Below are 12,778 nucleotides of genomic sequence, written 5' to 3'. Positions count from 1 at the left end.
CTAGTAAAGACTGACGAGTAATAGTCATGGCCAACAACAGATTAACCAAGATTCTGTCATTTCCTTAGAGACTCTTTTTGACTTGAAAATCTGACTGCATCTCACTTTGAAAAATAAACACAAACTCCATAATAGACATCATGTCCCTTTCCTATGAACAAAGATTAGACGGCTCATCATTAGTAATGATAGATCCTTTCAAGGAGATATATATTGTTTCTATCCGCCAAATGAATTCTGGACCCAATAAATTTTTACAGTTAACAAATATTTCCACTTCATTTTGTGTTTATCTCACATCAGGCTAGTAGCAACTGCCAAATGTACTTAATTCATGATGTACAGGTATCTGGGACTAAAACACCTCTAAATTGGATAACTCCTGAAAAAGGGTGCAGGGATCGCAATGCGTGATTACCTTGTACCTGTTGTTTGCAATGTAGGCTGCACGCCAACTTCGTGCTGCCTGTTCATTTGAATGATCTCATCATGCTGTTTATTGGTTGGACGCATCAGCAAGAGGCCGATAACTTAAGTGGCTAGGACCACTGAAAGCTAGCCTGCACTGCTTAAAGGTAGCCCATGCCCCTTAAAAGGGAAATGCATTGTGGCTGGAATCAATGGTTGAAGAGAATCAGACCTGGGATAGAGTGAGGCACAGCAGGGGAGAGAGTGGGCTCCAAGGTTTGTGGATACAGCACTAGAGGTCTTGGTGGAAGGGATGGAAAGGAGGAGAAATTCGCAGTGGGGAAGGATGCCCTCCAGACATAAGGTCAAAAGGCAGTCGGGGCAGATAGCCGTGGAGGGCAACGCTAGGAGGCAAGTCCCGAGGACCTGGATGCAGTGCTGCAAGAAGTTCAATGATTTCATGTGTGGTCAAAGTCAGTGAATGCATCTTCAAATGTCATATCCTATGAACTGCACTTGTAGCCTTAGCCATTGCCCAAATCACACACCTACTGACAATCTCTATCAATCAGACCCCATATCTAACATTCTTATATTTCACCTCACTCCTCGCACACACTTAGCACTGCTGCAAGCCTCACACACAGATTGCACACACTGCCAGTTAGTCAACCATGACAGCCACATCAGCCAAACAGATTGCACGCCAGTCACTAATGTACTTCTGTTTCTCTTGCAAGACAGGATGGCGCACAACCGGAGGTAGCAGGAGTTAACCGGGGGGGTTGGGGGGGTGGGGAGGGAGTGGGGACAGGCGCACCTGCATGTTCTAAACCCCCCATGGATGCGACAGTGTTAACCATTATTGGGAGGAACGTTGCTGAGGCCCTGGCCAGCAGTGGGGCATCCCACTTCCTCCTCATCCTACACTCTCTTTTGATTAACAAGCTGCAAATGGTGTAAGCATGCACCTTTTACTTTTTCCTCCTTGCACCACAACCTCACCCTTGTGCCTTTTTTCCTTTCTGATATCCAAGAGGTGCAACATGGCCAGGCGACAGTAGAGGAACACCAACAAGAGCGTGACCATGAGAAAACCGCACATTCACAATTTCACACTTACAGCCACCTGCTCAGAGGCGAACACCGCCATATTTTAGAGGATAGGTTAGATACACATGGTGAGACACTGGGCATGAGTGGGCTGCAGCAAGGGCAGGGGACAAGGAGAGTGCAGGTGCCAGTTCACTGGAGAGTAAGATCACACATGGGTTCCACTGCAGAGGACTCACATGAGGTCTTTGATGAGGCAGCCAACAGAAGAACATTGATGGGTATGCACAATGAAATGCATGGTGCATTGGGAAGCCTACCAGAAAGCCTGTGGTCAAGGTCAATAAGAATGGTGCAGTCCAGATCCAGCTTTGCACAGTTTGGAGCCCATCCTTTCCAGCATGAAAGTGGTGGCCATCTTACACACTTGTGGACCCAACCAGGATGGTTGATGTCGCAGCTTCAATTGCAGCACCAGCAGGAGCAGCCCAGTGTCTGAGTGCTGCAGTGGAAGCTCGGACTGTTGTCGTCATGGCTGTGGATTACAGTGTGCAAAGGGAGTTGCCGGCAATCACAGCAGTTCAGCAATCCTCCAACATATTACTAGGATTGCTGAGGCACCCCCCGGGACAGTGGCACAATGGCGCACAAACCTGCTGTCCTCTTTCATGATAACAGCATTCATCCTCCCACCCCTGCCACTCCGCTCATGCTGTTGCCTGTCAGCCAGTCAGCCAAGACTCCAAAATGGTGCAGCCTGCAGTTGGGCCTTCTCGGTCCAGAGCTGCTCGAGGTCATCCTCCAAACCATCTGCCAGTCTACTCAGCCGTGCTGCAGCCACTGGAGTAGCACTGTGTAGGAGCATTAGGACAGACAAAGACACACAGAAGACAGGGACTAAAGAAATGCACAAGGGCGATAGTTGACTTTCATTTGCAATATGACTTGATTTCATTGATAAATTTGATTTGGAATGTTTATTTTGTGGTATCTTTTATTTTTGCATTGTGGTCAAGCAGATGCATTGATGGCTTGTGATTAAGGGGAGGTAAGGTGTGGGAATTTTGGTGAATGGGAATTGAGGTTGCAGATACTGGTATTGGCACTCGGAAGAGTTCTTCATGGATGCCCAGCAGAAAAGGGCTATCTAAGTTGTTTCCTCCTCATCATGTTCCTCCATCAGTTCCTGCTTCCCAGCTGCTCACCATGTAGCAAGGGCTGTCCCCCCATGATGCTGAGGTTGTGCAGCATGCAGTGGATGACCATGAATCTCGACACCTGCTCTGCCAAGTACCGCAGGGCTCCCTCTAGAGCAATCCAAACTGCAGAACCATTGTTTCAGCATGCCAGTGGTCTACTCTGTTACATTTTGTGAGGCAGCATTGATTTCATTATATGCATGCTGTGCACGTGTGCATGAATTGTGCACCACAGTCATGAGCCATGTCATCGACAGGGCCCTTGTCATCAAATAACCACCCTTTGGTTTTCTGTGGTGGCTCAAATGTAGCTGCCACAGCATGCAGCCACACAATGAAGACATCATGACAGCTGCCAGGATACTGGATATTGAGCTGCATGATTCACTGCTTATGCTGGACGTTGAGGGAATAGAATCTCATTTGGTTGACGTGGCACCTGCAAAGCAATGTACTTGCAGTTAGTGGCACCCTGCACCATGGGGAAGCCTGCAATCCTAGCAAAGCCATATGCTCGCTCTGCCTGCTGCTCTCTGGCGAGAGAGAATAAAATGTGCTTAGGCTCTCATCCCTTATGCAAACTGTAAGATGTTGCAAATATCTCCAGTTCCAGCTTGGAAGGAGCAAGAGTCATAAAAGTTCAATGCCGCGTTCATCTTCACAGCCACTGGGATTATGGTGCTTGCCCTGTTCTGAGGTTGCAGTTGTGACTGCAGAAGATGGCAGATTTTAGTGAGGACGTCCATACTGAAGTGCGGACCACTTGCACATTTTTCTTCTCTGAGGTTCAGTAGGAGTACTGCTCCTTGAACACACTGGGTGGATATGGCCTCCTACTGAGAACCATTTTCTCCTTCCTCCTCCTCCCTCTTCCAGCAGTTTGCCCTGCTCTGCATAGTCTGTCCTCATTCTCCAAGTCTACAACACCCATCTCTGCAAGTAACTGGATTGGGCAGAAGCCTTGAAGTTAGCAAAAAGTTATTCAGCACCTGCCACACCACTCTCTGTAGACTTTTGCAACTTGAAACAACTATAAAAAGCTTCAAACACTTGTAGAATTTTAGGAACAGCCAGAAGAAATCAACCAGTATGGATTTGTAAAGGTTAGATCATGCCTGACAAATCTAATGGAATTTCTTGAAGAGGTGACTAAAGTATCGACAGGGAAATGTCTATGTATATTGTTTATGTAGAATTCCAGAAGGCATTTAATGAAGTTCCTCATAAGCGACTGTTTAGTAAAGTTGAAGCTCGTACATTTGAAGGCAAATTATTGACCTGGGTAGAAAATTGGCTGAGCAGAAGTAGACAGAGAGCAGGGATACTGGGCAGTGTTACAACCAGGTGAGGAAGGGGTCTCAGGCTCCCCTTTCCCCTTCTGTGGTTTGACGGAAACAGGGTTTGTTCTTTTAACACAGTGATTTAACTTACCAGCTCAGTGAGCACTTGCTCCTGTTCCTCTATTATAATTGCAAATGAAGCAATCAGACAGGTTTTCTTGAGATTAAACAAGAATGATGTAAATTTATTAGCGTTAACACTCTAAACCTGTTAAAATTACTAAAATATGCAACGCATCCACCATCACATTTACACGAGAGGCACACATACACACAAATAGATTACAGAGGGGAAATTCAGAGTTGGGAGGTTGGTGTTGAGTCCTTACTAAATATGGAATTTAAATACTGAAGTTTAATCCCAGTGTCCTTTCAATGTCAATGGATGTCGATGGCTTTTGACGATCAACATTGACAAAACCATTCTAGGTAATTTAATCAGAGAGCACCCCCATTGTTCTGGCGAGACTGGGTAATCACCTCTGTCTCCAGCCGGCCTTTGGCTTCTCATATGCAAATTGTGCGTGGCCATCTTTAGCTGCCCTGTGCTTGGTTTTAATGTTATTTGTAATAATGTCCAGCAAAAGTCTCAGGCAAAGTTCCATACGATGAAATTAATATTTCCATTTGGCATGTGGGCTTTCTGTCACAGCAGTTATACTAATTGGCGTGGTGTGACTAGTGGTGTCCCACAAGGATCTGTGTTGGGCCCTCAACTATTTACTGTATTCATTAGCAACTTAGATGACGGGGCAGAAAGCCACATATCCAGATTTTCTGATGACCCAAAAATAGATGGTATTGTAAACAGTGTAAATGGAAGTGTAAAATTACAAAGAGATATTGATAGATTAAGTGAAAGGGCAAAGCTATGACAAATGGATTTCAGTGTAGGCAAATGTGAGGTCATCCACTTTGGACCTGAAAAGCATAGAACAAGGTACTTCCTAAATGGTGAAAAGCTAGAAACAATGGAGGTCCAAAGAGACTTCGGGGTCCAGGTAAACAGATCATTCAGATCTCATGAACGGTTACAGAAAATAATCAAAAAGGCTGATGGAATGCTGGCCTTTGGCTCTAGAATGCTAGAATACAAGGGGGTAGAAGTCGTGCTTCAGCTATACAAAGCCCTGAGTACTCACCTGGAGTACTGCGAGCAGTTCTGGGCACCATACATTAGTAAGAATATATTGGTCTTAGAGTGAGGGCGGCGTACATTTACTAGAATGACAATTGGACTCCAAGGGTTAAACTACAAGGAGAGATTACACAAACTCTGGTTTAACTCCTGGAATTTAGAAGGTTAAGGGGTGATTTGGTCGAAGTATTCAATATATCAAGGGGAACAGATGGGGTAGATTGGGAGAAACTATTTCTGCTAGTTGGGGAGTCTAGGAATGGGAGGCATAGTCTAAAAATTAGAATCAAGCCTCTCAGAAGTGAATTTAGGAAACACTTCTTCGCAAAGGGTGGTGAAAGTTTGGAGCTCATCTCCACAAATGGCAATTGGTGTTAGGTCATTTGTTAAGTTTAAAAGTGAGATTGATAGACTTTTGTTAGCCAAAAATATTAAGGGATTTGGGGAAAAGGAGTTAGGTGTTAGGAGTTAACATTGAGTTAGGTCGCAGATCAGCCATGATTTCATTAAATGGCGGAACAGGCTAAATGGGCTCATCTCTGTTCCTATGTTCTGAACAAATCACATTGGTGGGGTAGAGATCCTTCCTGAAGCTGTGCGTGTGTTCAACTAAAAGAGGCTAAGAGAGGGTGTTGGCTGAAGTGTTGAGCTTCACAGTGGCACTGCTAGATCAAATCAGCATTGCACGTCATGGTCTGCCTGCTGTGCATACTTCCTGCGGACATTCATTGCATGCGTGCTGACATTTGCACCATTATGGCATCCCATGCAATTCACCCCAGTAATGTGTGTGTGTGTACCATGTACACCATTTTAGAGGTCTAAGAGCACTCATAACAATCAACAAATGGCTACTAATGAGCCCAATTTCTCACCCCTGTTCTTTGCAAACTTAACTCATCAAAGCTAATAATGATTCTCCTCTATATTTTGCACTCATCAGGCCAATGCCTGACAATAATTCAGTGTTTAGGAAGCAGGTAGCTTTTAAGTAGAATGCTAGAAGATTGGAGTGAATTTTTATTTTGGCTTTGGTCATGTGAATTTGTTACCTATGGGTGGAAACTTCCATATTTTGTGAACTTCTTTAAAGTTGAGGCTTTGATCTCCCCTGATAATGGAAGAGGTCATATCCCTTTAATGGGATTACATTGAGTTCAATAGCATGGACATCTTTGGGCATGAAGCTTACATGATAAAGGTACCATCCTATGTGGTATTGAGCTAAATTAATCCCAGCCCTAATTTCAGGTCTATGCTGAGTGAACTGCTTTCATTCAGGGCAGCAGAAGGGTTGTTACAATTGGCTTAACTCCATCTGGTCTTTGGAGGTTGTTACGACCAGGTGAGAAGGGGTCTAGGGTTCCCTCAGCCTTTGCCTGGTTTAACCATAATAAGAAGAGAGGAGAAAGTTTAGAAAATTAAAAGACTTGGTCATATTTATTTCTTTTAAAAATATATTGCAATGTTTGTGGTTTTTATCTCCAGGCCATTTGTCATTTGATTGTGAAAATGCAACACACCAGGAATGCCAGCCCTCCTTCCATCAACGGCCATCACCAGTACCTTGTGATATTGCAAACCATGGACCAGGTTTACATCCATCTCTTCTGTGCCAGAACCCTGGCCAACCATATTCAGTCTGTAACAATCATTGTCCAGACTTGCATCCACTTCACAAAGAGCATGAGGCCTTAAACTGTTTGCAGCATCATCAAAGTTTGGGCCAAATTCCAGGACATTTGCAGCATCAGCTCCAGATGCAGTACAGTAGCATGCACCAGAGTCGGTCTCAACAGAAATATTTCGCACGTCCATTGCCAATACAGCCAATACCAACTTTGCAGCAGTGGCATGTGGCTCAGACTGGCCTTGAGCACAGCCCAGTTTTGATAGGACATCTACAAGCACAACACCTGCAGAGTTTGCACCCAGCATATACCATGCAGCAACCGAGAAGCATAACACCAATGCATGTGGTGGCCTTGCAGCAACCAAAGCAACTTGTGCACCAACCACAACCACCGAAGCAGCGTTGTCAATTACAGCATTTGAAGCAACCAAAACCATCGGCATTGCAACCCTATCCTGTGAAGCAGCAACTACAACTGCAGCAAATTCAACAACAAACATCTGTGGAAGAGGCACAGGGCAAACCTAATGCAGAGAAAACAGGCCAACAGAGCACAGTCACTAAACAACCGTGTCAACCAGATCAAACACCAGTGAGCCTTAAGGATCTCTTGGAGCAATCGCACCAATTTAACCAGAATGCACAGCATGTGCAGGGTACCTTGGCGCAGAATTCTATTATGAGGCAACCAGTTCTAAAGAAACAAGAAATGCCAGTGGAACTACAGCAGCTTGGTCTCCAAAGAGTGGTGGTGAATGATCAGGACCAGACTGGACTGGGCCAGCAGAGTGGTGATTACCAGGTATTACTGTTAAATGTGCTCATTCAAGTTACTGTAAGTGAGATGCACGTGATAACAAGTTACAAGGCTTATCACAACTATCATAATATAACATAACCATTTAAAAAAAAAGTGCATTGGAAATATGGTCTAGTGCAGGGAAGAGTTTCAAGACAAAGCATTTCTAAAGGTGTGTAAGCCTAAGCCAGGATGGAGACACTTATAAAAGCAAAATACTGTGGATGATGGAAATCTGAAATAAAAACAAGAAATGCTGGAAGTACTCAGCAGGTCTGGCAGCATCTGTGGAGAGAGAAGCAGAGTTAACATTTCAAGTCAGTGACCCTTCTTCAGAACTGACCTGAAACATTAACTCTGCTTCTCTCTCCACAGATGCTGCCAGACCTGCTGAGTACTTCCAGCATTTCTTGTTTTTATTTATTGTTCTTGGCTATTTTAGCAAATTAAGAAAACATTCAGGGCAAGCTGGATGGGCTTATACATAATGAGGTTTTATCTCACCCACTTGAGGCACTTTAACAAAGACTTAAAAAGGTTGAAACGCTAAATTCAGCTTCATATATTTTATTTAAAGGTCAGATAAAATCAACATAAGAAAGAAAATCACTTGTCTCAGGATCATGACAGTATTGTGTAAAGGTCTGTTGTTGACTGCCTCAATTTTTGTGCTAAGTATAAGCAACAAATTATTTGTAACTTGATTCTGATATCCTTTTTAATTGGAGTGAGGGAGCTTTGAGTGTGAGACATCATTTACCACTGCATGATTTCTCAGTTTTTATTCCCTTGTGTTTGAATGTTTTGGTGTCACAGTGCTTAGAGTGGGAAAGAGTGAGAGAGAATAATTGAGTCCAGTGCTGTTGAGATAGTAAGCAAATGAAGAAATTATGAAGTTTGAAACTGAGTTAAACATGGGAGTAGCCAAAAAACAAAATGAACAGGTAATAAATACGTGTTATTGTGAAAAGATGTGTTACAAAAAGGGAGGAGAATATGCCAAGGTGATCGACCTGAGAGAGAAGAAACCAGCCAAGAAGATTATCAATTAAAGAGTCTTTGAATTTCTCTATTTCTCTCTCTGTCTTGGAGCATGTGTGCATGCTCGCTGTCTCCCCAGTCTCTCTCTCATGCGCACGCACACACCTCTCCTTCCCACATACATTGTCTCATTTTTCTCCACTTGCTATCTCTCTCGCTCTCCAGAAGTATTTATTTGGATAACACTGACACGATTGCTCTTTCAGTACTGTCTTTTTATATCTACTGTCTGTCTATTTATCCCTCCATCTCCACCTATTCTTTCTAGTGCCTTTTCTTTTCATCTTTTCAGTCAGAACTTCCCCACCAGAGCTGTAGATGGGTTCAATTCTTACTGCTGAGGCACACTGCGCAAGAAAAATGAAAAGCATGTGTGGTTATGTGAGGAGAGAAAAGTAAAATAACAGTAATTCCAGTCCATAGACTGATCTATTTTTGGTATGCCAGTTTTATTTTCCCAGTTTGATTTCTAAAAATGTTGTTCTTGATATTTTGAAATAACCTTTGAGCTTTAAACCTGTGCTGCTTTGATGTGTGCTCTGCTACTTGTTACATAGCTCTGATAAGGCTCAAAAAGATTTGGAAAAAGTGATGACACGGCTGTTGAAAGGCTGTCAAAAGTCACAATAAAGTTATAGAATGTTTGATTATAAGGCTTCAGTGCTGGTGACTAGGAAGTGATGACTCCTCAAAATTGCAGCAGTGATGCTACAGGGAGGCGCTGCCTATCCTGTAACTAAGTTTAGAAGTTAGACAAAATCGTAAAGGTAGTAAGTAAAAATAAACTAATCATAACTTTTATATTTGCATAATTTGACTCTGATTCTCTACAGTACTTCACAACATATACTTAGAGCATCTTTGCAGTTCTGTAGATTCATTTAAATCCAACTCAGACTATTGAGAAAAACATTCTTCTTTTGCGGGCATAATTCCTCATCGAGCTGGTCCACAGTACAAAACGATCCAAATTAGTATTAATTAGAATCCTACTCAACAGCCAATGCTTCATAACGGTGGCTGTATGGCGTACTTATCTGAAGTTGGGGCACATTGTTTACTGTGGAGTTTTTTAACATGAGTGCATAATGTTTATATTGGATGTCTGAAATGAAAAAAATGATTTGTGAATTAGATAGTTTAAGAAACGGTGCAGCCAGATATATCCAGCATAGGCAAATGATTCTCAAGTTTGATCCCTGATTATGCTGATGGCAGGAAGACATAGAAAAATTGAATTGGAGTACCAGAGGGGAACCAGTGACTAATGCATTCTCTGACCACTCTGATTCAATAATAACTCTATGTTTAAACTTCTGACACTTCATATAGCAGGAGGATGAGGGATCACTATCTCATAGGCTAGGCTGTAGTTAAATGTAAGAAAATTAATGGGCCTGAGCTAATTAACATTTTGAAAGATTTCAAAACAAATCAATGGTAGAAATAGCATCTTGTATTTACCTTTAGTGTCACAATTGAACCTCGTGTTTATGGAGTGATTTAGTCGAACTGGTGGCATTGAGGTTGAATCTTTATAGTGAATGGATATTGCAGAAGTGGTGGGGTAGTGAGACTTTAATATGTTTGAGTTTATTGAGGTGTTTCTATGTTGTACATTTGTTTATTGTTAGTTCAGTTATTTTGCTTGTTGCTTTGGCTGTTTTCCCAAAATTTGAATTTGGAAGAGTGGTGCTGTCGACTGATAAATTGATCAAAAGTAGTTTGATGAAAAAGCAGTACCAGTCAATACTCGAAGGCTGAGCCAATGTGTATAGCATTCTCCTGTATCAGCATTTGAACATAAATGCTGATGTTACCTCAAGCCTTATCAAGAGGTGCAGTCAGACATCTGGCTTCCTTATGAAGTGCATCAGTGGAAGCTGGTCCTCCACTGCTTTTCACTGCGACACACCAGCCAGTAAAAAATGAAAATGGTAAATGATGGAAAGGTACATAATTCTTAACATTTGTGCATATATTGCAAAAATACTACACTCCAGGGTGCATTCCACGATATTAACACATCAAAGAGTTGAGATGGCATTGATAATCTGCTTGAGCTTTGCTCTAATTTGTACTACTGCAATGCAATGCAGACTAGACTGTTATATGATACATATAATGTATCAGCTTCTCTGAAAGAGCAGCTTTGGTAGTGTGTCAGAGCTCTGTGTTAATTGCTTGCGTATACTTAAAACAATAGTTGTGGTAAGTATGCCTATTGATTCTAGAACCCAATCTGAACCACCCATATAACTGAAGGTGGACTAAAATCTTGATGTGCGTCAGCAATAATTTTTTGGGAGAGAATCGAACGATTGCTGGAGGTATATACAGCTCAACTTGGAAGCAACTTGGTGTATAAGTAATTGGCTTAACAAGGATGTTCCCAGGATTAACCGCTGAAGTGGTCAGTAGCACTGTGTTTTGAAAGGCAATCAATGTTCATCTGAAGAAAGAAAGGATTGTGAGATACAGTGAGACAGCAGATTTGTGGGATTGAACTGTTGGAATAATGACCTTTTGAGCATTTATGTTCTTATAAATACATTGTTTATAAAACACTCTAAGGTGACTTCCTATTATCATATGTCTAGGGAAATTGTAAATATCTCTATATAATCCTGGAATGTAAGGTAGGTGAGGGATTTCTCTGATTTATGTCCACCAGTGTTACAGCAGTGATTTTTAAAAAAAATTTTCACCAATTTTTTCTTCCCCTAGTTGCACAATCACCTTGATGCTGAGGAACAGCAGTTTGTAAATTGTCACAGAGAAAACACCGTTCCTGTCCAACCACTGGATTTATTGGGAATACGTAACACACTTGGGAAACAATCAACCACTACTAGGTCCTTAGCAAAAAGGATGTCTTCATCTACTTCGCAAAAAAGAAGAAAGGTAGTAATTGGAAAGAATATTTGCTAAATTGTTGATGCTTCTATTCATGAATTGTCAAAACTATAGCCCTGTTTTTAACTCTGAGTGTGAGTACAGGATGTGGAAGACAAGCTGGGCGGTTAATGCCCATAATGTCCGACAAAAGAGCATCTAACCATCTCCCCTTGACATTCAATGGCATTACCAACATCCTGGGGGCTACCATTGACCAGAAACTTATCTGGATCAGCCAAATAAATGCTATGGCTATAAGAGCCAGTCAGAGGCTGGAAATATTGCAGTGAGTAACTCACCTCCTGCCTCCACAAAGTCTGTCCACCATCTAAAAGTGTAAGTCAGGAGTGTGATGGAATACTCTCCACATGCCTTGAATGTGTGCGACTCCAACAACACTCAAGAAGCTCGACACCATCCGGGACAAAGCAGCCCACTTAATCTGCACCCCATCCACCACCTTAAACATACACTCCCTCCACCACTGGCGCACGGTAGCTGCAGTGTGTACCATATATAAAATGCACTGTAGCAACTCGTTAAGCCTCCTTTGACAGCACCTTCCACACCTGTGACCTCTACTGCCAAAAAGGGCAAGCGCAGCAGGCATGTGGGAACACCATCACCTGCAAGTACTCCTCCAAACCCCACAACATCCTAGCTTGGAACTATGTTGTCGCTCCTTCACAGTCGCTGGGTCAAAAACCTGGAACTCCCTTCCTAACAGCACAGGGAGTGTATCTACAGCAGATGGACTGCAGCGGTTCAAGAAGGTGGCTCAGCACCACCTTCGCAAGGGCAATTAGGAATGGCCAGTAAATTATGGCCTTGCCAGTGATGCTCACATCCTATGAAAGAATAATGGCCCTGGCTTGGTACCCAAGCAGCTTTAACTCCAAGGCCTAATTACCACATTCCAGGATGGATTCCCTCCTGAACTTGGTAGGAATATCAAAGAGGCCTCAGCGTGGCATGGGGTGTCATGGGGACCCAAGGGACCCTAGGCAATTAGGGTCAGGGGAGGGGAAGGGAAGTCCTGAGTATGGGAGGCTCAAGGATTCCTTGCCAAGCCCAAAGGTGCACACTTGCTCCTCCTGAACGACAAGGAAACCTTAAAAAAAAAATTAACTCACCTTGGTCTCTTCAGGCCCCAATACTATCTCCCGGTAGGTTTCCCTACCAGGCACAACACTGAAAGTCACAGCCACAATCTTCAGAAAAATTTGTGTTAGCCTCCAAAAACCTGACAATTAAAATTGCAGTGGCTGT

At 42.9% G+C, this 12,778-nt stretch overlaps 2 protein-coding genes across 5 annotated transcripts in view; one reads left to right on the top strand and one right to left on the bottom strand.

Moving 5' to 3' along the window:
- trim66 (tripartite motif containing 66) overlaps positions 1-12,778 on the top strand; it is a 249,251-nt gene that overhangs the window by 200,586 nt on the left and 35,887 nt on the right. For all 4 annotated transcript variants that reach the window (XM_068046334.1, XM_068046337.1, XM_068046335.1 and 1 more), the window contains exons 9-10: positions 6,627-7,573; positions 11,339-11,515. In XM_068046334.1, coding sequence (XP_067902435.1) covers positions 6,627-7,573; positions 11,339-11,515 — 1,124 coding nt within the window. The remainder of the gene's footprint in view (positions 1-6,626; positions 7,574-11,338; positions 11,516-12,778) is intronic.
- Positions 1-12,778, bottom strand: part of rpl27a (ribosomal protein L27a) — a 327,304-nt gene that overhangs the window by 291,282 nt on the left and 23,244 nt on the right. The gene's annotated exons all lie outside the window — the stretch shown is intronic.

The sequence above is a fragment of the Heterodontus francisci genome, chromosome 14 (assembly GCF_036365525.1).
Source record: "Heterodontus francisci isolate sHetFra1 chromosome 14, sHetFra1.hap1, whole genome shotgun sequence".
Classification (NCBI taxonomy): Eukaryota; Metazoa; Chordata; class Chondrichthyes; order Heterodontiformes; family Heterodontidae; genus Heterodontus; species Heterodontus francisci.
The sequence above is the reverse complement of the archived record's forward strand: the minus strand, read 5'-3'. Positions and strand labels throughout refer to the sequence as shown.